Source organism: Dreissena polymorpha, chromosome 3 (assembly GCF_020536995.1).
Source record: "Dreissena polymorpha isolate Duluth1 chromosome 3, UMN_Dpol_1.0, whole genome shotgun sequence".
Classification (NCBI taxonomy): Eukaryota; Metazoa; Mollusca; class Bivalvia; order Myida; family Dreissenidae; genus Dreissena; species Dreissena polymorpha.
The window spans coordinates 108,470,327-108,497,420 of NC_068357.1; the positions used below are offsets into that span (position 1 = coordinate 108,470,327).

The window sequence follows — 27,094 nt, forward strand, 5'->3', positions numbered from 1 at the left end:
CCACTTAGTGAAGAAGACAAAAATCTTTTCTAAAAATCATGGAATTCCACATGGTTTTGGCCGGCTTATTTGATCAAAGAGAACATCTACAATATACTACTACATGAATCTGTTTAACGTCTTTCAAATAAAAATGTGACTTTAGCAAGGGGACTGTTAGTTTATGTTTTTAACTTCAAAATTGCATATTATTTCATTTTCACGCTGCATTTTTTATTTAATAACCCGCCAACGCCGTCGGCGTTCATGAAAAGTATGTGTAATTGTCCCGTAAGTTGAACACCGATGGATTGCAAACAAATGCTGCGCTCAATTATTGAATCTGTCTGATAATTATAAGATGCCCCTAAGTAGCTTTATGCAAATAGTTCCTGGTATAGAAAAGGTAGAACGCATAACATTCATTACACATATTTGGAATGGACTGGAGTTTGGGTAAGAATCAAATGCGATGAACAATTCATTATATACACTCAAAATATGTAACATAGTCATAGCAATAATGATTTAATTTCAGTATCCAATAAAATAAAATATATACACTTAATCGATTATAAACATAAACATATATATATATATATATAAACGTATATTTACACATTCGTCTTGACCGATTTATATTTACTAAGTAAATTTTGAACAAGTTTGACAAAATTAGTCATTTAAGCAATAACAAATATTTTAAATAGTTAAAAGAATAAAATATAATCAGAATACTTTACTGTGCTGATAATAAAACAAGAGTTTAATTTTTCAACGTTGGAAGAAAACCCTAAACTGCCGAATAAATGTATCTTGAAAATAATGTCGTTTTATGGACCTTGCAATAAGTTTTTACATGTAGCTTTAATGTGAACAACTTTTTAAGGATTGAAAAAAGAACAGTTACATCTGAGTAAGCATATTTCAAGTTTGTTGTTCTCATATACCACAGGTATGTCTACCAAAAACAATTTCGCAGCCCTTCTGTTTTTATTATTACAACTATTGTGCTTATAACGTAGTATTACAACATATATTTATACATCTTTTATTTTCCTAAAATATTTGGAACTCATATTATTTAGACTGATCGCCGCACAGAATATATAATATATTGACCGTGCTCTGTGAAAATGGGGTTTAATGCATTTGCGTAAAGTGTCGTCTCAGATTAGCCTGTGCAGTCCGTACAGGCTAATCAGAGAGGACAATTTCCTCTTTTATGGTATTTTTCGTTTACAGAAAGTCTATTCTTAGTAAAAATCTTGTTTAGGCGGAAATTGTCGTCTCTGATTAGCCTGCGCGGACTGCACAAGTTAATCTGGCACGACACTTTCCGCGTATGCATTAAACCCACTTTTCACAGCATGGCCCATACAAATATTTTATTTCAAAAGAACGTTCCACATATTATAATTGATCCAATCTCTTAAACTACCAGCCTGATATTCACACGCTTTTTCCAACAACTTTCCCGCGGATTTCACTCATAATCCAAAATTATGGGTATCTATAAGATCTATTTTATTCTTAATCTTTACTCTTACAACTGCTCAACACTAAGGGCACGGTATCGATGAAGTACCTCTCCATTTGCAGTTAATTTCTTCGCATAATAAAGGTCTTTCACATGTTTTCGTATCCCAAACGCAAAAGAAATATTTGACACTGATATTTCTATATATATCTATATGTGTTTATATCCAGTTCATGTTCTGCATTTAAAAGGTACAACTGCGATCTGGACATTCTAGACATCGATTGCGACCGTAATCTATTAACTATCACTGGATGAAGTTGTTACTTCTATTTGAGCTCGGGTAGAATTTGCATCGGATTCTGCTAAAGCAGTTCTGTTCGCGGCTACTAACGTCTTTATATCGCGAAGCTGCTCGTGCATTGACGTCATCATGTCTTCCATACTGCGCATGCGCGCTTTGACGACATCCTGGTCGTCACGGAGCTTTTCGATGACGTCAAACACTTCGTTGACGTTTTTGATAACTTCAACGGGACCTATCAACGATTCCCCGACCTGCGTACGTAAATACCTAGCGTGACTCATCTTCCGTACGGCATGCAGCAGACGACGCTTGTGAACGATGAACCGATCCTCCGACGGATCGACGCCCTGGCGGCGTAATCGGCTTAGGATTAAAAACTCCGTGACAACCCTCGCCGCTGAGTTTTTGTACACTTTATCCATTTTTATTTGCTGCACGAAAGTATGGACGTATTTCTCGCCGCGCGTTTGTTCCAATTTCCTCGTAAGAACGGCAACGCATAATGCCATAAGTCCGACGCCGATCATTCCAGTCCAAATGGCGAAAACTCTCCCGCACGTGGTCCTTGGCACGACATCGCCGTAACCTAACGTCAAAAACGTCACACACGTCATCCAGATTGCTTGCATAAAGAATGTCCCCCTGTGCGCTTCAAGCGTGTAATATTCGCACATGCGCACTGAGTAGCTATTCACTATCAACACGAGTGCCATAATCGTTATCAGACAACATCCGGGCATTTGCGTCATCAGCGCTTTGAAGACGAATTGAGCGTTTATGTTCACGTTGCTCATAGCGCTCAAACTTTGCACGGTCGTGTCGCAAAAGAGTGCGCTGTGAACTACCAGAAAACGCATTAGTAAGTATATTCGCATGAACATCAAAATTGTCAATATTGAGTTAAGTGGCAAAGTCTGAACTGTAAACGCGTGCATTTCATCCACTGAAGTAACGTACATTGGCAATTCTGCGGAGGTTGAGAATGGAAATGGATGAATGGAACATACAAGAAGTTCTGTGCCTAGTTTTAGAAAGTCCTTCCATGTGGTCACTAGCTTCCAGTTAGTCAGACCCTGGCTAACAAGTCTCAGTTTAATGCCAATTGCATGATACAAAACTATTGAGACCAACAGTCCAATCGTCATTACCGACGTTATCACCCGAAGATATACGGAAATAGTCGAAGTTGATTCGTAAGCTTTCGCAAACTGACACTCCGTGTCTATGATGACTATAACTATGCCGAATATAGCCAGCAAGAACGCCATATCGGATACCCTCGTTCTTCGTCCAATCAGTTCTTTGCGCATTCGCAATCGGTAACCGAGATTTCTCGTGTCCATGACACTCTCTCGCTTCCGGTGAGGCATGATTAGGTTTTGAGTGCTGGTGTTGTCGGAATGGTTGACGTTGACGTTTTCGGCACTGGCGCTCAGTTTCACGGGGTCGGCGCTGACGTAGGTGGGGTACTTCCAGTAACCGTTGACTAGAGGCCGATCGGGGGAGTCCATTGCTTGCTTTCAATAAATGGGAAAATTCTGAAAATACAAAGAAAGAAACTACGTTAATCTGAGGGTTTAACAATGATACGTTGGCTTTTTTGGTACAACGAAAATAAACAGTGTCATGCTATAACTATACACCAAATAAACAAGAAATATCGAAGTACGTGTAATGAAGTTGCGATACATATGTATCGCGTCGTGAGAAAACCCGTCTTATTGACATTACACAATACTGGAGTAAATTAAATCTTTTCAGAGGCAAAATTAACCGACTTTTCAATGCCTTTATATTGACGTATCAATGTTTTAGCACATCGTTCCAGACATAAGTTATTAAAAGTAAAAGTTTTGATATTACCCAGTTGCTACTGAGACTAGCAGTAATTAAGTTACATTGATTTAAATTTTCTTTAAACATCCTGTAATTTTCTTCACGGCAATATACAGTAATATATTATACGATTTTATTGAAAACATAAACCAAAAAATAATAATAAATTAGATTATCAAGCAATGCAAAGATATACCAGATTCTAACAGGGCACGCTACTTGTTTTCTATATACAACAAAGAAAAAACTACTGTTGGTTATTACCCCGATATACCAACGGTTGTTTAAAGTGACGTCACTTTGATTGTCCGCGCACATTTTATGAATGAAGACGACGTCATTTGATTGTAATTGTTGTGGTGACGTCACGTTTTCGCGGAAAAGTGAAGGAAGTTCGGTTAATATAATTCTCATTTATAACCTTTAAATCGCGGATAACTTATTAATGAAATCGTGTAAGAATCGAAATAATCCACGGGTAACCGTTGATTATTGCGGTAATAACCAACGGTATGTCGTTCCGATGCTTGTTATCAAACCACTCGGGCTACGCCCTCGTGGTTTAATTCCTACGCATCGGAACTCCATACCGTTGGTTATTACCGCAATAACCAACAATTACCCGTGGATTATTTCTTAATTCTACCACGGCACGTGACTTGTTTTCTATATACAAAGAAGGAAATCTACCGTGGGTTATTACCCCGATATACCAACGGTTGTTAGTATGTCGTCACTTTTGATTGTCCGCGCACTGTTTATGAATGAAGACGACGTCATTTGATTTTCATTGTTGTGTTGACGTCACGTTTTCGCGGAAAAGTGGAGGACGTTCGGTTAATATACATGTATTTCTCATTTATAACCTTCAACTCGCGGGTAACTTATTAATGAAATCGTGTTAGAATCGAAATAATCGACTGGTAACCGTTGGTTATTGCGGTAATATCAACGGTTACCCGTCGATTATTTCTTAAATAAACGTCATTAAATAATCAGAATCTGATGTTAATTGCGTACCATTTACGATTATTGCGTCATTTCGACAAAAGAAAGGTGTCTCGCCAAATTTGCTAAATCTCGGTAAATATAAGCGATAACGGCATAGACTTTTCGAGAGTAATAAAACAAAACATAGTTCTTAAAGATGCCATTGGAACTTATAAATCACATATTTTGTCCTAAAGGATTGTATTCACACATAACGCGAATGCATCCATAGATTCACAGAAAGAAATACAGCTTATATTCAAACAACATATAATAATTCATTAATAGTGAAGTTAAGATTAACTATATCTAGCAGAAAATATAACTGCGTAAGCTGAAAACTATACCAACCCATGGCGCATAATATATATCGGCCTGTTCGATTTTAATCCGTCCCAATAAATTACTAGATTGATGAACATTGACAGCAAAAATATCCTCAACCTGTCAGAAGTTATGTAATGATACCTTAATAGGATTCATCAAAGACGTCATTATGGAATAAGCGCGTGCTGAATGAGCATGATTACATGCAATCAATAAAATAATTATCCGTCTTTCATGCAACAGGTTTTATTGAATTGTCCCAGTCATACTTTTTTAAATACGGTATATATGTCTTATGTGATTTCTTAAGCTCTTGCGCTACCGCAGGTAAGGGATGATTGAAAAACCAGAGCCGTAACAAGCCCTGAAGCTGAAATAAAATATAAAATTTGATTCTTTATCTATCACCAGGACGAGGTTATCAAGTTTTTTTAATAAAGCTTGAAAGTTAACGCATATTTAAAAAACTCATTATTTGATTAGTATTAACCCATTTATGCCTAGCGTCTAGAAAAAAGGCCTTGGCAAACAGCGTAGACTCAGATGAGACGCCCCATGATGCGGCGTCTCATCAGGGTCTGCGCTGTTTGCTTAAAGGAATTTCTGTAAGAAAAAGTCTAAATATAGAAATAAATATACTAGACAACCATAATTTTGGAAATAAATTGATCCAATTTAGAAGGATGGTAGAGTCCACTAGGCATAAATGGGTTAAGTTTAGTTTTGTATAGAGGATCTTCAGTGATGAAGTCGTGAACTACGTCTCAGTATTTACTGTTTTGTTATTATATTAATAAATTAATAACGCCTTCTTTATTTTGAGTAACAATCTTTCAAGATTATCAGTTTATGAATTTATACAAGATATATCCTAGAGAAATCTATAGTTAATAATGTTGGTCATATGTACATATTAAATGCAGTTTGGCTTCTAAAAGATGTTGAACGTAGATATGTCATTACAAAATTTAACTATTATTAGAAAATTATTTAAAACGAAATGTAATTAAGTCAGAACACTTACTTTGCCATTATGAACACCTATACTTTACAACACAGTTTATTACCTTTTTAATTCGTATAGCTTATTATTTATAATTTATTCATTCCCGGGTTGTAACATACTTTTCATCTTGATTTACACTGTCAATATGTTCTCTCTTGGATTTGTCGGTTATCTAGGAGGGAACATGGCAATAAACTTGACTTATGTGTTAACGCAACAATTCATACGAGACAAATGATCAATGTCATATATGTTACAGGTCACTAACATTCGACATATGTTTGTAACAAATGTAATTGAGCATAACCACCAATATTCTAAAATACACCAAGCAGACTGACTAGATAAAAGGATGTAGTAATTGACGTCTACGCAATTCGGCACATGGCTTTAATTAGAGCCGGCACTTTCTGTACAATGGTTCTAGAATTAGCTCAACACGAACATTCCAATGGCTAGTCCATTCCAGACACCATATTGTTACGCTTATCTCACCGCAGCACTAGAAAAAAGGGTACACAATAAACCAAATCATGCTTTCAAATTACACGTATACTTGGCTATTAATAAATATATTATTTTAAATATTGTGGCATGAATGTTGTCGCTTTTCTATTCCCATTTATATGACAACTGGAACTGTAATAGAACTTCAAGAATCGAAAATTATTGATCATGTGTAAAGTATCGATTGAATAATGCTTCATGGGATTTTATTTAAATGAAATTGTAAAACGTACATTCTTTGGAATAATCCTTAGAAATTCGAAGACTCATTCACCTTCAATTTAGTGAAACCTTTAAGTTAACAAATATTGCATAGGTATCGGTTTTATTAATAATAGGTAAAACAAAATGATACATTTTTGCTTTTACATAAACTTGTTCCTCGTACATATGCGTTACAGCTGAAAGTGGATTTATGATTGAGACACTGGTATACAGAGAAAAATACTACGTACCAAATGACCATATTTTTCTCATACCAATTAAAGGCAAGTTATCATTTCTTTATATCATACACGATCAGGATCAAGACACGGACATACATAAATTGCCAAATAAGAGCGCCAATAGCCATACACAATGAACTGGTTAAATGTAGAGTTCCAATGGAAACACTCCACTAACCTGTTCAATACAGAATTCTTATATTCTAGATTAGATTATCCATCTTTTACCATACTTGAGAGTTCCACTAGTTAATCACCACCTTCCGGTTGAATATAGAGTGTCAATAGTCATAAACCACCGCTAACCGGTAAAATATATTGTGCCAAAACCTATACACCACTTGCCGGTTAAATGTAGACTTACAGTAACCATACACGACTTACCGGTTAAATGTAGTATGCAAATATACATACTCCACTTACCGATTAAATGTAGACTTCCAGTAGCCATACACCACTTACCGGTTAAATGTTGTATGCAAATATAAATATTCCACTTACAGGTTAAATTAAGACTTCCAGTAGCCATACACCACTTACGGGTTAAATATAGTTTGCAAATATACATACTCCACATACTCCACTTACAGGTTAAATGAAGACTTCCAGTAGTCATACACCACAACCGGTTAAATGTAGAATGTCAAAAACAAAACACCACTTAGCTAAATGAAGAGTTCTAACCGTTGTACAACACTTTTCGATTAAATTAAGTGTGCAAATATACATACTCCACTAACCGGTTAAGCGTAATGTTTAATAACCATATATAAATTACCGGTTAAATATAGAGTTCCCAAACCCATACACCACTTACCGGTTATATGTAGAGTGTCAAAAGCAAAATACCACTTAGCTTAATGTTGAGTTAGTCTAGTACTTGTACACCACTTTCCGGTTAAATGAAGTGTGCAAATATCCATACTCAACTAACCGTTTAAATGAAGTGTGCACCACTTTCCGGTTAAATAAAGTGTGCTAATATCCATACTCAACTTATCGTTTAAATGAAGTGTTTAAATATCCATACTCAACTTACCGGTAAAATGAAGTGTGCAAATATCCATACTCAACTTACCGGTTAAATGAAGTGTGCAAATATCTATACTCAACTTAGCTGTTAAATGAAGTGTGCAAATATCCATACTCAACTTGCGGTTAAATGAAGTGTGCAAATATCCATACTCAACTTGCCGGTTAAATGAAGTGTGCAAATATCCATACTCCACTTACCCGTTAAATGAATTGTGCAAATATCCATACTAAACTTACCGGTTAAATGAAGTGTGCAAATATATATACTCCACTTACCGGTAAAATGTAATGTTTAATAATCATAAAACTGATCGGTTAAATTCAATTAAACAGTTCCAAAAGCCATGTAATACTCACCGTTTAAATGTTGAGTTCCATACGTTTTGGTAATGAGTTGAAGCAACCAGGATCATTCTTTCAATTGTCGATTTCTACACATGGTCTGAAAATATAAACATTAACTTAATAAGTAAAAAAATCAGTTTAAGTTTTATCCAATGGCTAGTGCAAAGGGGAAAGTCATGGTTTGAGAGCATACATATAAGTGTTAATTATTAATTACAGGCTCTACATATTAATAGTTGCTACTGTATATTAATAACCAGCCTGACTGTTGGTAAAACTTTTATTTTTAGCTTTTACATAGTAATTTTGTTCAACCATAAACGGTTAGACATGTTACTTGTAACCTATGTTTTTAAGGCACGTCGGTTCGGATATGTTGAGATCCGAATCCATAGCATATGTTTTTACAGTGTATATACGATTATGAACTATATAATTCAACATGCTTTGTATGGTTAACTTAGTCTCGAATCACTGATGTCTTTGTGATTGTATTTATTTGTACAACATGCATTGTATATATTTATGTAAAAAATTTGCATGTACATGTGAGATTATAGTCAAATATAATAAACTATTTTCCACGAACATAATTAGAACAAAACATTGTTAAATTATACAAAGAAAAATTAGAGACACAAATAATAAGTTAAAAGTCAATAGCAACCATAGCCCCGTTTACAAAACTATTTTGTAAATTAAATAAATGTAAAAGATATTCAAATTACTGCATTTACTGGTAAAAATGATACCTGTAGAAATTCTTTGAATAATAAATTAAGACCACACCACCCCCGCCATACGAACATGGATCTTATGCCATTCTCGACCAGCGTAGCTTCAGTCCAGCCTGCGCATCCACACAGTCTGGTGAGTAACGCTGTCCGCGTTTGACATAAGGCATATACCATAAGATACATTTTCGAATGACGCGGGATAAATAATAAACAATGCGGACCATATCAGTGAATGACAACCTAATTAGTTACGGTCACTTCATTCATTTCCTGAAATATGTTTTATATGACCGCTCACGAACTGACAATACGTTCACAAACCAACAAATAATCCATATATCATGAACAATCGCGCTGCGCAAGAACAGAGCTTTCCAAAACAAGCAACCAGTCAATTACTTATTCATGGGTAAAATTATCTAGTGATATACATCTTCTTTTGGAATGTTGTAAATTTTCCATGTTAAGCATAATTACCAACGCAGCGTATGCAAATTTGGACCGAAATGGTCATAAAAATTAAATCCACAGTGAATATGAGTCGCGTTCTGAGAAAACTGGGCTTAATTCTTGTGCGTTAAGTGTCGTCCCAGATAAGCCTGTGCAGTCCGCACAGGCTAATCAGGGCCGACACTTTCCGATTTTATGACATTTTTCGTTAAAATGAAGTCTCTTCTTAGCAAAAATCCAATTTAGGCGGAAAGTGTTGTCCCTGATTAGCCTGTGCGGACTGCACAGGCTAATCTGGGACAACACTTTACGCACATGCATTATGCCTAGTTTTCCCAGAACACGACTTATATTATTCAATGCATTTATTAAGGGCTGCTGGTCTAATGGAAGTTAATGGCGTTTATTCTACAAAGAACGCGTCCGTTTGTAAGAAATTCATGTACGGTAACAATGCTTAGTTTTCAACGCGCTCGAGACAAATTATACGACATAAAAAATTACATAACAATTATATAAGTCTCGTTCTGAGAAAACTGGGCATAATTCATGTGCGTAAAGTGTCGTCCCAGATTAGACTGTGCAGTCCGCACAGGCTAATCAGGGACGACACTTTCCGCTTTTATGGTATTTTTGGTTTCAATGAAGTTCCTCCTTACCGAAAATCAAGTTTAGGCGGAAAGTGTCGTCCTGATTAGCCTGTGCGGACTGCACAGGCTAATCTGGGATGACACTTTACGCACATGCATTAAGCCCAGTTTTCTCAGAACAAGGCTCATAATATATGTTTGTAGCATTAGCAGAGGACACGTAAACTACTTTTTTTTCTATTCGGGAAATGGAATCTAAGGTTATTTCAAAATTTAACCTTTATGATTGACAGGATTTATACAAAAAAATATATCAATGCATATTAAGCACGTTTATTAAATATATGTTGACGGAGCTAACTTAAGAAAATTGTTGTGTTGAAGAAAGCATTAATAAATAATTCTTAGATACGTTCTGATAATTTGACTTTGTGATTTTTTTTTAAAGAAATGTCGTTTCGAATCAATTCGATAACGCTAGATGTTGATTTTAACACACGATTTTCATTTTAATGTATTTTCAGTTCACAAAAGATATGTATATATATATATATATATATAAATAAATATATTTTTGTAGATAACGTATCGTTGAATGGCTTGATGTTTAAATAGAAAGTTATGCTCTGCTGCGACATAGACAGCAACTCATGGGGCAAAATCAATTGTGTCTAATGAGGCAAAGTGGGTCATATAACACTGGGCCTTGTCGTATGAAGGCACTTAGCCTTAAAGCAGATCATTCTATTGAATAATTTATGTAAGAGCACGTCTCTTGAGATACCAACATGTGGACTATTTAAGTGAACATATGCAGAGTCGTTTGGTATCCTGATGTCTCTTAGCACTCACAGTAACCAGTTTCGCACATTATATTTTATAAAAACGTACAGTTATTTGTGTTTCACGTATAGCTTATGTTTTTTGTTTCATGTGCTCAAATATAATTAAATACGTTTACTTCTTTATGCTATGTGAAAACGAGTAAAATAACAAAATGAAAATGTCCGCGTATTTATTTATATATGCTCACATATTGTTATAGTTGTTACTGATTTATACTCAGTGAAAACGTGTCAAAAACAATAACGACTACGTAAGATATCAATGAACGCGTTTTTTCAGTGGGTCTAAGCAAACAACATCAACGATACATCAACAACGGTATTGTCCAATATATAGCCTGTAAACTATCAACTTTCCGTAATTATGATCATGACACATGATTCTATAATTAGAGATATTTGTATCTTTTATATTGTATTTTAAAAACGGTACTTGTGCATACAAATCAGTGTAAAGTTTATATTTGCGAGCTATTTAGTTGACGTCATATATATATTTCTACCAATAATATCAGGTCATATTTAATGACCTTTTTAAAATAATTGTTCAATACCATTCATGCAGCCCAGTTGTGTTTTGCAGTAATAAAGAAGCAAGCACATAAATAACAAGGTTTTCAGTTAAATGCACAGTAAACATAAAATATTTCATTGAAGCATACTATTACACCAAAAGGATAATATTTTAAACTCGCCACGTGTGCTCATTGAATAATGCATACATTTTTGTAGAGTTTGCTAAAGATATGACTAAATTCACGTGCATTACAAGAATTACACCATTGTGCACATGTGGAAATGCTATACATAGCATGCATAACACGGTGTCAAACACCACAGGGTGAAATATGGTGCAATAATTATATGCCGGCGCCCGTTATTATTGTAAAGGTAACGCGTATGGAATTATTACCCGACTTTCTCTTTGGGAATCACATATACGATCGCTTTAGCCCCAAACACGTACACTCGCGGGTTGAATAATTCCTGGTATTGATTAGCAAGTGTGAATAGATTGTTGGTCAGAGATCAACACCCACTGATTGGGTATCTTTCTAAACTGTCAAGCCATTGATAGTTTCACAGGGGTTGAATGCAATATTAATATCGTCGACAAGCTTACATGATTTCTTTAAAACGTGTGTCTAAAAATATATCAAGCAATTAAATATATGAAAGCAAGGTTTCAAATACGCCAGTATTGTCTAACTGCTTAATTGAAAATAGAATAGTCTATATAGAAGTATAATTCTCGCTACAATGTCGAAGGTTCGGTTCAAGGCAATACAATTTTAAAATAAATATTATTTAATCATGATGTTGATCAGTGCAACATATTTAATAAATAAAAGAATTTAAAATTAAAAAATACAATTTTACGATCCGAAATTCAATACCAAATTACTTGTTTACATACCGATTTGCTTCCTAAATAGATCGCTCGGGCACTGCAATCATTCAACATGTTAAATACATATCATAACAATGCTGACATATCAATGTGACCTCGTGGGAATACTTTTACGTGTACAATTCTCTAAACAATACATTCAACCTTCGTTAACTTATGCATACAATGGCAATTGAGTAAACATGAATAATACGTGTTGAGAAATTAGTATTGATGCAAAACATGCGATATTACCGCAGCAGTGTTTACACAAACACACATGAAAATTGTTTACGACATAACAACAGTATCTTATAATATTTGACGCCAGTGTTATTTGTTTATATGAAATATCCGCCGCTCAAAGCATAATGACCGTAACAAGCTAGCATGAGGGACTAATACATGATTCTGTAATGAGTTACAGATGTGAGCAAGCTAGTAACCATCCAACGGTCATACTTATGGCTTTACGGAAAGGTAATATTTCGCTAACCAATAAATGCGTCACATTTTTATTTACAGTATAGATTAAATTATTAAAGCTACATGAGTAAAAGAGAAATATGTAAAGTATGAATAACATATAGGTTATAACCCAAAAATGTGAAGACCTAAATGTTAACCACAGTTTTAGAGAAACACTTTCTTTTTGGCATGCGAGAAAATGAAAAACATGATAAAATTATAATGACGTTTTATTTTTGGATTGAACTACCGCATCTAGTGTAAGAACGCATCAGTATGTAAATTGATCGCTAAATGATTAAACAACATGTCAAATTACATAGATGTATAACATGTCCAATCAACAGCCGTCTACAAACGTCTTAGAATTAAACTATATATCAACAGTAATAACGTCCAAGGTGCAATCATCTATAACCTTTCTCACTAACAACAGACAGTTCTGCTCATGTTTGAAAAGCAAACATCCGTTAAACCAATTTATAATTGCTTTCCATCAAGTGATGTCAACGGTTAATAAGAAATATTTTTATCAAACCATCATTGATGCAAATAAATTCAGATGTATAACCCGTACGCCACCCCTGAATGACGTTCAAGCTGAAGGAAATATAACTAGCATTTATTCGCTGTCAGAATCTGTGTCAAAAATGATAATTTTGTGATCACTGATTTTTAGACTTCATCAGCCGACACCTTACCAGTTATGAGGGCAAAATATTTTTAAGAAAAAAAAGTAACAATAACAAAAACATAAGAAAAACACAAAAGTAATACATTAACAATCTCCTTAAAAAATCTTAAAAATACTAAGCAACAGACATCAAACGACGTTTTTGCTCCATGATACATATAGCTTTGTATCTGTATTAAAAAAATGTAAATGCAATTTAAATGACTTTGAAGTAATTAAATAAATACGCGGCCAATTGTGACCAATCGACTGATCGACTGTTTTGGGGAAAAAATGTGAGTTTCATGAAGGAATCACAACCCCTGATATGCAACAATGCTTGGTTGTTGTTTTTTCAGTAAATGTGTGTTGTAAAGGATAACACAGGCAAACTAAGTAACAAGTATTAAGCCTCATGAATTGAGCATGAATAATTGAAAGAAACTTCTGTTTAAGTTCAATATGCGACAGATGTTGACTATGTATGCCAAGAAATTGGAATGGGGGATCGAAGTGCACACAACGATAATTTCTGACCATTTGACATTGAAAGAAGGACATTAGAAAAAAATCAAAAACAAAATGCAATATTTTAATGCCAATAATGTTTAAGAATGATTCAATAAAAACCATGTTTGAATCCCAATACTGTTTTAGGTTGGTCAGGATTGGAAATCTTAAAAGAAAACAAACATCGTATTTGGAAAAAAGATTTATTGACAGCTTAACCCATTTATGCCTAGCGTCTAGAAAAAAGGCATTGGCAAACAGCGTAGACCCAGATGAGACGCTGCATGATGCGGCGTCTCATCTGGGTCTAAGCTGTTGGCTTAAAGGAATTTCTTTAAGAAATATTATAAACATAGAAATAAATATACTAGACATCTCTTATGATGGGAGAGTCCACACGGCATAAATGGGTTAACAAAATTGTGCATACTCGATTGACAGGTAATACAATAACAGGAGAACAGACGGATAAGTGGTTGCTTTTCTGTTTATCTTGACGCAACACACACACACACACACATATATACGTTCGAAATCCTAGATACGGCTGTGCAATGTTCACGCTTTGTTTGCTGATTCTATTTCGTTCGTCTCGGCGACGGAACGTTATGGTTAATTGACATTTTTGGAGCTTTTTGTCGTCCTTCTTGCCAAGATATTGCAGGCCTATGCCAGCTCGGTTAGGCGCTTAATTTGTTTCCTCTGACGGCGGTGGTGGCCGGCTGTTCTCATTCCGAATAATTGTCGAAGTATGGTGAGCGAGTGGATCATGGTCTATTTTATAGTATAAAGTTGAAAATGTTAAAACCCCAAAGAATTATTCGTTCAGCTGTTAATGATTCCTTAATTGTTGATCATTATTTTGTTGTATGTATTCTTGGTATTCGTGTTCAACATTAATAACTCTAGAAAGTATTGCCTGATACGAATTTTGTTCATTCATGCGCATATAAGCTTAATTCTACCTCTAGTTATGGTTATTGCAAATTGTGCGGAAATAAATAGTTTTTTAGATAAACATACATACTTGTATCAGCATCATTAAGATGTTCGTAAATTCCAAGAAAACAAAACACAGCACAATTTTGATACTTATAAATTGTTGTAAAACATAAGTACTCGTCTACACGCAGTGTATTTAATCTTAAATAGCAAATAGTGTACTTTAACTGAAAGACGCCACACAAAACCAAGCCATATTTCTTAAAAATAACGATAACTATATTACATTTAGCAATGCGAAACGCGGTTTAAATATATGAGAAGTACATGCTGCTTAACCTAATACCATGTTATAATTCATCATGAATAGTTGTATCCATGAAAATGGCGGAAACCCAAGTATGTAAGAGCAGACACCTCTGTGCAGTTATTTGAATTCCAATTAAACGTGTAATCATAATAATGAAAATAAACACGTAAAGAAATAGTATTCATTTAGCAATTAACCTCATCCTGTTAAATTTCATAAATTTAAACTTCCTATTAACCTAACATTTAATTTCCGATTGGTTACCGATTGGTGAAAACGTATTGTTGATGACCGATGCGCTTTACGGAGTACGGAGATGACGAACATGAAAACTTGCATGCTAATGCATACTTATACGCTAACTAACGTTACTTCTAATAAATAAGTTCCAAGCATTGGCATGAACATTCTCAGTGTGTCTTTTTGAGATAAAGGTCAGACACGAACACTTTTGTTCGGTTTATATTACCGGTAAACCATAATAAAATATAATAGTTATATGGCACCGATGAAAAATTGTAACATTCAACACATATAAATTGGGAGTGTTTCAACTAAATTGTTCAAGCATAGATTCGATTCCAAACGGCGCCAATTACTAAGAACAAAATAATAAACAAAATTGTTTCCTTTGTGGATAGTCGTCATTTAAACAAGATAACCAATACAGCATTTGTGATGCTTTCCATCGATGTTTTGGATTTTGATTCAATAATGTTCACAGCACGTTGTTGTGTTTTTTAACGTTAATGGTACAGTGGCAATGCATTACATGGTTTCACATTCATACTCCGGTGAAGGCAAACATTATTCACTTTTTCTTCTGAATGTTATGATTAGACAATATTACAAAAGTTCACCCATTTACGCCTAGCGTCTAGAAAAAAGGCCTTAGCAAACAGCGTAGACCCAGATGAGACGCCGCATGATGCGGCGTCTCATCAGGGTCTGCGCTGTTTGCTTAAAGGAATGTCTGTAAGAAATATTCTAAAAATAGAAATAAATATACCAGACATCCATAATTTTGGAAATGAAATGATCCAATTTAGAAGGATGGGAGAGTCCACTCGGCATAAATGGGTTAATATTACCAATGTATTTTAAAGGACTCTTATTATTGACATAGAATCATTTCCTGTGTATTAAACTTTATTTTCTGGACGACAACAGCATGTGACAAAGCAAATCCTTCTGTACACGATTAATGGTTTATAATGTAAAATATGTGTACATATTGTTTGAATTTTTTCAGCATTATTTACAACAACTGTGTATAAAGTTTTATTTTCAACGACAACAAAGTATTTTGTTTAATCTGTCTTCATATACATGTTCTGACAGGTAAATGCATATATAGACCAGAATGCAAAATGCGAACGAATACAAAGTGCTGTATGGACATATAAGAACCCTTATAAATTCATTCAAATATGATTGCGTGGTGTCGGTCATGTTTTTTAAAGTGATCATTTGATCTTTATGAATCAACGAATTTTAAAAATCAGTATAGTTAAACAAAGATATAAAAAAGAATCATAGTTGTGTCACATTTTGTTAAAAGTTGATAAACAAAGCGATTCACTATTGTATCAAATATCCCATCCTGACTTTTAGCTCTAACGCATACATCAGTTTCACCATCACACCTATCAGCTGAAGTTTGGTACATGTGAGTACTACAATAAAGCCAGGAACACAACACACACAAACATGTGCCTAATTACGATTAGTTCCTAAGTGATGTACACGTAAGTAAGAACTATTATATTGCTCGTGCAACTATCAGCATTTCATACAGGATATTCGCTGAGATTAAGACAAACAAGGAACGAACATAGCTTTCAAACTATTTATGTACAATAAACAAAATTCCTGAAATAAGATGGTAAAATACACTTCTCATGTTAACTTTACACATATTTGTTAAAAAGTGTTATAATTTAAATAGGGTTCGGTTTATATTATAATAATATCCATGCAGCATTTTTAGCTTGATGCGCGCAAATTAAACACATAAGGCTATTTCTACGCAACGTAACTTTCATTCGTTGTTCATTTAACTAATTCCAACGATTATCCCTTACCACTTAGATACTATTTTGGCGCGATTGTAGTCACTTCGAAAGTTAAATTTAATTAAAGACCTTTCTTACTAGAATCAAGTTTTTAAGGCTTCATTTTCAACCCTTAGACACTGATGATAAGCAAACAGCATAAAACCTGAGCAGGCTGCGAGTAACGGTTTAGCCATTTTAACTTTGCCTCTGCGTGGGAATGGGTTATAATTTATTTCATTAATTATTTCGTTATCTATGCATATAACGTGTTGTGTTTACGTCTGTCGCAGCACCCCAGTTGTAGGTAAGTCTAAATGGATCGACTGATTAAGTCGTTTGTATCAATCATAGTAGCATAGGTTTTGTCATCAAGCTCCAACAAAGCCGTTGTTTTTGCCAAGCCTATTGTCATATAATTTGTTACTTTGCCCCTTATTGCACCGCGTATAAAGCGGCTGTTTCTAACATATCCAAACCAGTAAAAACAATCCAGACAAAGAAAAATGATTAAAATATGGATTTGTTTTAAGATAATCATCGGTCTATATCGGAAAAATATTAAAGGATTTGTAACGCTTTTCATTGATAAAAACATGTTAGCAAAACATGTTTTTTCATTATGGCATCTTAAACTTTTCCATATACAAGTTGCAGGATCACGTGACTTTGTGGGTTTCACAATTAAACGTTAACAAATGTAAGCACACCGGTAAGTGGTGCTTTTTTCAAATATCTTTTTTTAACAAGTTTTCTTAAGAATTTCAAAAAGGTGCATTTTTATGATGCTTATGGCAATGTGAAATACGTCAGAATTACGTTATAAAATAAAACCGTATTCTTGGCCACAATTTCGATGTGTACAGCATTTATGTACAAGGTGAAATTTACATCGTTTTCTCAACCTGTCAAAAATGTGGAACCAATTTCGGATGCATTCATTTTTTTTTAATCTTAAGATATCGACCCAAACTGCAAGCGAAACTGTCTTTTATGCACTAAAGAATTTTGCAAATGTTTTTCAATAATTTGAGATATTTGCAAAAATAAAGTTCTTACCGATGTGTTAACATTCTGTCAAGCCCGTGTGTAAACCCCATGTGAACCCCGTTGATCATGCACCCTGATATTCAAAAGCCTCGTTGTGTGTTGATTGTGCGTTAGATTTTGCTTCCAGAGGTCACATGTCCGAGCCTAAGGGACGATTTATATTTTAGTTTACCGTTTTCGTTGCAAATATAATAATTTAGAATTGGTCTAATATATAATTGTTTAAGATAATAGGAAATTTGCGATTGATTAAGTCCCTTTAGCAACTTCTACTGTGATAAACATCTCTGCAATAATATTTTAATATGGTGCTTAAAATGACTTGGGTATATTACAAAATGATGACAGCTGCGTTTTAATATGAACATGATACATCATCATGTGTCAGACACTAATAAGGAAATTCCATAAATATTATTAGGCCGACATTTGTCATTTTTTGGCCTCAGGTGTTTATATATTTCAGCATTTAAGGCATTTACAAAGGAATGCTCTTTAATGCGACAGAATTATATTTATTGCTGAACATTTAATAAACTATTTTTTAAATTATTTATTTAATATAAATTTTGATGACGATGAACACTGCGACAGCTTGACCATGCTCCTGATATCAGACTCTCAATATTATTTTTAATTCACCTCATAAACATTTAATTAAGACGCAAAACAATACTTGCTATACAGTGTACGTGTAGCGCGTGCTAAAACATAGACATCGAACCAAACGAGACGCTTGACTACCCTAGCCAAAACACAATTATATTTCCAAGTCGGATATTGACAATTTGCGAGTTAAACAAAACATACAGTTAATTGTTTTACATGAAAAAATCATTATCTCGGAATCACAACTAAAAACGTTGACGTTTCGACGTCTCGTTCATTGTAAGCCATTTACTAGGACAAAATTTAATGCATACTTGTTCACTAGTATTGCGTACTGGCGTCAGTGCCACATGTATGATAATATACAAAACCGGTTAGTTGGTGAAAGCACGTCATCACTGATGAGTCGCATTGTATCATAAACACCAAATATCGCACCACCGGGGAAATGTTAACTAGATCGCTAAGTTAATTACGGTGTTCATTAGATAACTTCGCGGGACGAGTGGGAAAGGTCGCGCTAGGTACGAACAACTCACTTAGTGTAGCATCCACCGACGCCAAAAAGTGACGTAAAAGTACTTCCGAGATTTTTGATTTTATGGTGTAAGTATGAGCTAAATTTTTCTGAAGCGCAGACATGTTTAAGGCCAACATGGCCAAAACGGTAAATCAACATTAAAAACATATATATTTAAAGTTTCTGGTTTAAGTTTACTTCTTTGTTTCTCTATATGAAGCGCAACAACACAAAAGAAAACAATACGCCATGAGAACATCCTATTCATTGTTCTATCCTGAGTTAGTACGTCAACGGTCTTCACAAAGTCGTTCTCAATATTCTGATTTGCATACACAATGTTATGCTTCCCTTTACAAGCAGCAGAGTATGCCATTGTACATGATATTTGGTTTGCCAAAATGTTTATTTCTAAATATTTCAAAAATAAATGTATTTTTAAGAGTTGTGTGCTAAATAAGGGTTTAATTACCCATGATAAAAACAGACATTTGATCTTTACCATTCATTTTTGCAGTTTTAGCCGCTTAAGTAACTATACGACGGACGAAAACGATTTGAAAAAAACTCACCTTATATAAATTTTAGGTGTAAACTCACCTTATATAATCTTAGGTGTAACCTGACACAATTTTTTTCCTTCATGAACACAGGAAGAGTCTGCGTCAATATGGCGCTCGCAACTAGTGTTTTTTATGTTTCGGCTGTCAACTATTCGATAAACGAAACATATATATTTATAACTATGGTGTCGAATCGTTCTCAGAATGACGCAATGTGTTAGTGTAATATAACGCAAATAATCACGTCGTGAAAAAGCGTGCGTTGTGTGGGCGTCAGCGGACGAAAGTGATGTTAAAAAGAGAACATAAAGAAAAAAGCCGCTTTGATAAAATACGAAATAAACACCCGCGTACTTATACAATTACAAATAAAGCCAATCAGTAACAGGTTGTGAACATATTATGCATGTACACACTGTTTCCAATATCCAGGAATTAGGAATAGCTTGCCATTGATGGTAAAACGACAAGGCGCGAATGTTACACGCACATATATTCCGTTATTTACGGTCGACACCAATACATAATGTCACACGTCTTAAAAATCAGCATGTTCTCAATGACATTTATCTGTTACAAGGATTAATCCGGATGTCTAAAGATCGGCCAGTAAAATGAACGTTTTAGAAGTCACATAGTCTAGTTTCTTTTTTTTTTGTTCGGTCTTTCCGTCATTAATTCGTTCCTTTAGTAATCAGTATCTGTGATTTATTTATCTAAACAATTATCTAATCTTCCGATATATATCTTTATGTATCTTTTCATTTAAGGTTGGCATTCATTAATTAGTTCCTTCGTGTTCCAATCCAATGTCTAAATCTTCCACTAACATCGATAGCTTGCTCTAAACTGGATGCTTTCAAAATAAATACTTATTTATTTCAATAACGTACCGTACCACATAAAAATGAGACATGTATCTGCTATCACGGAAATCTTCATTTTCACATGCACGAATACATAATTGGTTTTAATATGAGAAAAGGACATAAATCAAACTAACTGACTAATTGTGCATGCAGTGTTTGGCTTTTGCTTCAATTAAATTTCATTTTGATAATTAATTAATATATATTTCATTTCTCTAGCTGATTTATTCTACCAATTATGCGCGTAATGCATTTTTTTACTAAATTAAAACAAGGCATATTAGTCCGGCACTTTCCGAAATGTCCGATGTTATAGGAAAACGGAATCAAAATAATATAATGTTATAATACATACCTAATATAACTTAGGACAAATCCCAAGTATAAATGTAGTCTTTTCAAAAAGTTGTCAAATCCCGTCCGGGTTTTCTCACATTCACACCATCAGAACATTGCATCGAGCCACCACAAACGTACATATAATTTTGTTGCACTAAACTACAAGTTGTCAACGCTGGAAAATACTAAAACATTTTTTTTCCGTTTCGGTTTTCCCCGTTTGCTGTATAAAGATTGCGGAACATTCAGTGGCTTATATCTAATTCCAAAATAACCGTCTGGTAAACACGCGTGATATCCTAGAGAAACACGGCGCAACAAGTTATATACCAATATACAAGTTTGCAGCCGTTCACACATATACTTATTACTATGATAGAGTAGTAGTAGTTTTGTTGTTAGCCAATCGTCGCCCGTAAAACATCAATAGACGATACAATAACATGACATAGAGTTGTTGAAACATCTAAGCGCTATACTGTTAACATGTTTTGTGTCGTTTATTTTGCAAACACAAAACACCGTATCCATATACTACCATGTAACATCTCAATCCAGTAACTTCTGGTTCAAACTCAATTGTCTTACATAAATGATAACAAGAGGACCAAAAAGTCTAAAGACGCTCACCTGATAAACTTTACTTTTCCGATCTGGTATAATATCTTACTATGGTCATTTAATGAAAATTTGTAGGCCACTCTAAGCAGCTCTTGTTTAGGAACAGAACCATTTTCTATCTCGGCCAAATTATCACTATAACGAACAAATGAAAACTGCAGCCCCGCTGCCCTAGAGACATATTTTCCAACTGAGCAGTATGATTTTCAAACTCGGCTGAGATAAGGAAAAATTGATAAGCACGTTTCATGATGATTGGGCAAAAAAATGACTTTAAGTTTTTTTCACACAAGTTTACAATAACCATTAAGGCAACCCCCGTTTAGAACATTTTTGAAGTTAGCTTAGATATGTGGTCACAATGTCTTTATAGTAAGCCATTTAAAGGGATCTTTTCACGCTTTGGTAAATTGACAAAATTGAAAAAAAGTTGTTTCAGATTCGTAAGTTTTCGTTTTAGTTATGATATTTGTGAGGAAACAGTAATACTGAACATTAACCATGCTCTAATATAGCCATTATATGCATCTTTTGACGATTTTAAAACCTAAAAATTATAAAGCGTTGCAACGCGAAACGATTGAATAATTTGGAGAGTTCTGTTTTTGTCGTTAAATTTTTTGAAACTACGAAGTTTGCTTATATAACGTATAAAATACGCCAAGAGTGTGTACTCGGCGGAATAGCTCAGTAGGCTAAAGCTTTTTTACTTCAGGACTCTGGCAGGACTCCAGGGGTCACTGGTTCGAAACCTGCTCCGGGCAATGTTCTTTTCCTTTTTTTAATTTTTTTCTTCATTTTTTACTGGAGCTTTTACGATCCAATGTTTACATTTATCAATATAAAGCATTTAATGAATAAGTTAAAAAAATGCCAAAATCTGTGAAAAGGCCCCTTTAAGGAATACTGCCCCGCCCAAAAGCGGCCATGATTTTCAAAACAATTTTCTTATTCAGACACCAGAACAAATTTGTATCAAATTCCATGAAGGTTGAGCCAAAAGGGACCATAAGTGTTCGTACTGTTTTGTTCTATAAGAGGGAAACTGTACCGCCCTTTTTGGACATCGTTTTCAGGACCGGGACTATTTTCGAACTTATTAAAAATGACCTGAGCAAGTATGTTGATGATCGGGCAAATGTGACTCCTATCGGGTTTACAAGCTTTATCTTGATGTTGACCTGATGACCCAGTTATGGGACTCACGTGACCCACTTTCGAACTCAGCTCAGATATAATCGGGACAAATGTTCTGACCAAGTTTCATGAAGTTTGGAATACATGTGGCCTCTAGAGTGTTCACAAGTTACATTTAGAAGATGGATGATGCACGACGAACAATAGGAAATCGCAAAACTCGTAATGAGCACGCTGTGCTCTAGTGAGCTAACAATTAAGGGCAAATGCCCCACTTGATCAAACATAAAACTACGGAGGTCATCCAAAAATGTGTACAGTCGAATACTGGAAAAGAAGACAACTGCAGTTAGACAAGCAATTCTAGACTAATTCGATGACTATTCCCAACGACAAAACGTTCAGCAATCCAGGCATTATAGACATTCACAAGATAGAGGGTACTTGGCAAATGGCCGGGGAAGAAAAAAATCCACCGACGGCATGCATGTTTCTATCCCATGATACACACCTGTGATGATGACGGTCATATAATCTCATTCAGTTCAACAGGACGTACGGGAAATTGCGTCACTACGACAAAGGTCATTGACTACGAATTCAAATCTATAATATGCATAATTACCGCCAGCCAGATTGTTATAAGGTGTTTATACGTATTTGCTTCACCCAAAAATTACATTACATTAGAACATTTATTTCAAATCCGGGAGGTTAATACTAGTAAACTTTTTTTTTTTTTTTTCATTATTGCAGTACCTGTTTAAAGATGTAGATATGTAACGTATACATTTGCACACAAAGGCTGTCGATATTATGAACGCGAGCATATGTTCATCAACAACAGGCATAGCCACAATTACAAAAGCGTAAGCCCTTATTACGCGGTAATCAACAATAAACAACGATCAGTATACAGCATGTGTGCTCAGTATTGCAAAGATTACCTGGTGGACAGATAAATAGACAGGCTATCACAATACAATCTTTGACCTCGCTCGCGTAATCTGATTAGATACACGAATGCTCACGCAGCTATGATGCGAGGTAACCTGATCTCGGTCATATTAACACGGCGCTAACTAAAGTACATACATGGATTGCATTTTTAAATATAAGTTCCATTTTAAGTAACATTTAAGTTAGTTACATTTTAAAATACACTTACATAATTAGTCTGACGTGTGTGCACATCATTGAAATATTTTATTATGTTTATTTAAGTTTCGAACTAATTTGTTATTTCATGATATAACTAATAATTGGCAGACTTTACATTTTTGTTATAATATCAACAAATTAATTGCTATGTGTCATCCAGAAATACAATAGGCACGGCCTGTACACGGATAGGTTCAACGCAGTTCAACGACCTTAACGCATGAAATACAAAATGATTTTATTTTTATCATTTATAACGGTATTTATGTACAGGTATTTTTATTGATGTCGATACATGTTGCAATTAATCACAATAGGTTTTAAACGAATATGATGCAACATCGATCAACCAATGTGTTGTTACATGGAATACTGAGGAAAAAAAAGGTTAAATATTCAGTTTAAATATTTGTTAAGAAATCGACCACTGCACACAAAGGACGTCTGGACATAAAGAATATACAGAATGATGCATATCCAAAGTCTGGATGATAACAACCGCAGCGTCAGCTTCACATGGATCACTCCATATTAGAAATAACATACGATAAACCAAGATTGTCTAGAGGGACATTACAGCACAAACCGACTCTAAACAAAGTTTTTCTGTATGTTGATGAATTAAAACTCGATGTAATGAAGTTTACTATCAAAATCACAGTCTTAACAATATAATTATGAAATTGTTATAAATATTTAAAATTTCATAGTTTTCACATTTTTATATTCAATTCGTTATGTATATATGTATAATTTTGAATGAGCATTTATGCATCGCTGTTTTTTGAGTTCTGTGGGGCATTTTCCGTTTAGCTATAAACAATGTGTTGTCCGAGCCCCGCGGACTAAATTGTATACTGGTTTTTAACCAAATTAATGCTATGTAACCTTATAAATGTGCTGTATCGGTTGTTCATCGTCAAAAGGCGCGATCCGCGCAAACATCAGATTATTAGTCCTTATAGCCCCACGGTGTAAGTTTGATGTATTTTCTTGTATTTTATCGCTTTGTAATTTGTTAGGTTTCATTTGCTTCAAGTTTTTATAAGCTACTATTAGTACAATCACGTTTGTTGGATTTCTCGAATTGATTCGTACTCAATAATTTCGTACTAAGTTTTTCTATTAAGCAACCTTTTATATAGAATTAAGCTATATTAAGATCTAACTCACACTTCTTACAATTCTGTAAGCTTTTTTGGTATTAATTAAGGCAGTATATGAAAGTAACGTTTTGAATTTAATGATTTTGACTTATTTTGAGGAAATATAGTTAACTATTGTCATTTCTTTTTTGTAGTATTTTACCACACATTTATGGTCGCAAGATGGAACAATAAACGAATCTGAAATTACAAGTTGAGTTCACTTGTGCCACGGGTTAACTTCATGCTAATATCAGAGCATGACAAACAACATTATTCGCCGTTTGGTAATGATCACTACAGAAAACATACACATTTAAGCTATAAACATCAGTATTCCACTTTGCTACCATTATTCGTCCCAACGATTTTCCTTTGACTAATTTTTGATGTTTACCACTTAGAAACTCCGGTTAGAAAATATACTTAAATTAAAACAGTTCAGACATATTAACACTATCTCGTTGCAGTGTTTTTAGGAATCATTGTAATGAATTCCAGCAATAACGAGTGATTGTCGATTGCCATATATATTACATATACAACAGATCATTAAAACATTGAAATGTTGTAATGATAAAAACCTGCACATTAATTGCAGAGTTTGCCTACATGTCCGCCATGTAGGAAATGCGACATTGTCGTAAAATTGCGTCATAACTATCCGGTTACAGTATATCAGTATATCTTCTCAAGCCTTCAATTAAACACAGATAAGTAAAAATAGTCGTGGATTTGCGTGAGAATTTGCAAAAAACTGGAAGGCGTTACAAATCCCATTTTACAAATTTTCTCACACATGAGACGTCACGTACTAATATTGAGATGCAGTGCACTCGATGCAACGCCAAGTACTGAAAGACCCATGGTCGTTTGAAATTATGTGTCAGAAGTAAAACAAATGCAAAACATTGGTAGCTTGTTCTGGTAATCATACCAACTCGCAGAAGCACGAACACAATTTCTGATTATTTGCCAAAGTAAGGTCTTAAAAACCAACACATTTCATTTGTTTCCCAGTGTCTCTCTGACTAGCTCTATACTAAGCGAATAATTCAAACAATTACACCGGCGACAACCGCACATGTATGGTATATGCAGTTTTAAAAAACGCAATAAGGAAAGTGTTCATGAAACTGAGTACACTTGGTATTTACGCCGTAACCCGTGTAATCTGATACAATAAACAACAATAACCCCTGAGATTAACCCAAAGACAGTTGAGGTTTCAATTATATGTTTTTTTACTTAGGAAACGATATAGTGTTTTATTGTTATGATGATTAGTGTCATACTGGTTACGATATTGTGCACTTACGAGAGCGTACACACGTCCTGTCAGGATTTGGTTAGTTAGCAACTCTCTTATTACATTGACCACTGGCCAGCTGTCAATCAAACCCACTTAACAACCAATCAGATTCCGTTTAGTGTTGCCACGTGGTCCATAAAACAAAGCATATCGGGGTAATGGAATAAGAAATCTTTGTAAACATAACAAATAGGCGACTGGTCAATGGGAGAGTGTTAATGGAAATAAATACAGTTGTTTTGTACGACGTAACCCGTAACCTGTTTTGTACGAAGTAACCCGTGTTATCAAAGAAAACAAACAGTAACAAAAATATGATGCCTTACCTTAAAACAGCTGATGAGGTGTAAATGAGTTGTTGTATTCTTGTTCAGACAAAGGAGTGTTGTTTTAATGTGTTCAAGCACGTAGGATGTCTTGTGGCAATCGGGCACACGTTATGGGTACGACATTGTGCACTTATTTACGCGTGTGTCGGTGGGTCACGCTTAGGGTCAGTCAGCAGCAACCTTTGTTAACGTTATTGAGTGCTGGCCCCCTG

General features: G+C 34.7%; 1 protein-coding gene across 1 annotated transcript; it reads right to left on the bottom strand.

Annotated features, from left to right (window-relative positions):
• Nucleotides 1–1,014: 1,014 nt before the first annotated feature.
• On the bottom strand, nt 1,015–21,637 carry LOC127870941 (small conductance calcium-activated potassium channel protein-like). The gene is made up of 3 exons (XM_052413528.1): nt 21,194–21,637; nt 8,271–8,355; nt 1,015–3,304 (listed from the first exon to the last, which is right to left on the bottom strand). The coding sequence occupies exon 3, from the start codon at nt 3,275–3,277 to the stop codon at nt 1,760–1,762; it is 1,518 nt and encodes a 505-aa protein (XP_052269488.1). The 5' UTR covers nt 3,278–3,304; nt 8,271–8,355; nt 21,194–21,637; the 3' UTR covers nt 1,015–1,759.
• Nucleotides 21,638–27,094: the final 5,457 nt, after the last annotated feature.

Coding starts and splice junctions, on each gene's coding strand:
- LOC127870941 (XM_052413528.1), bottom strand. CDS start 3,277: ATGGACTCCCCCGATCGGCCTCTAGTCAACGGTTACTGGAAGTACCCC.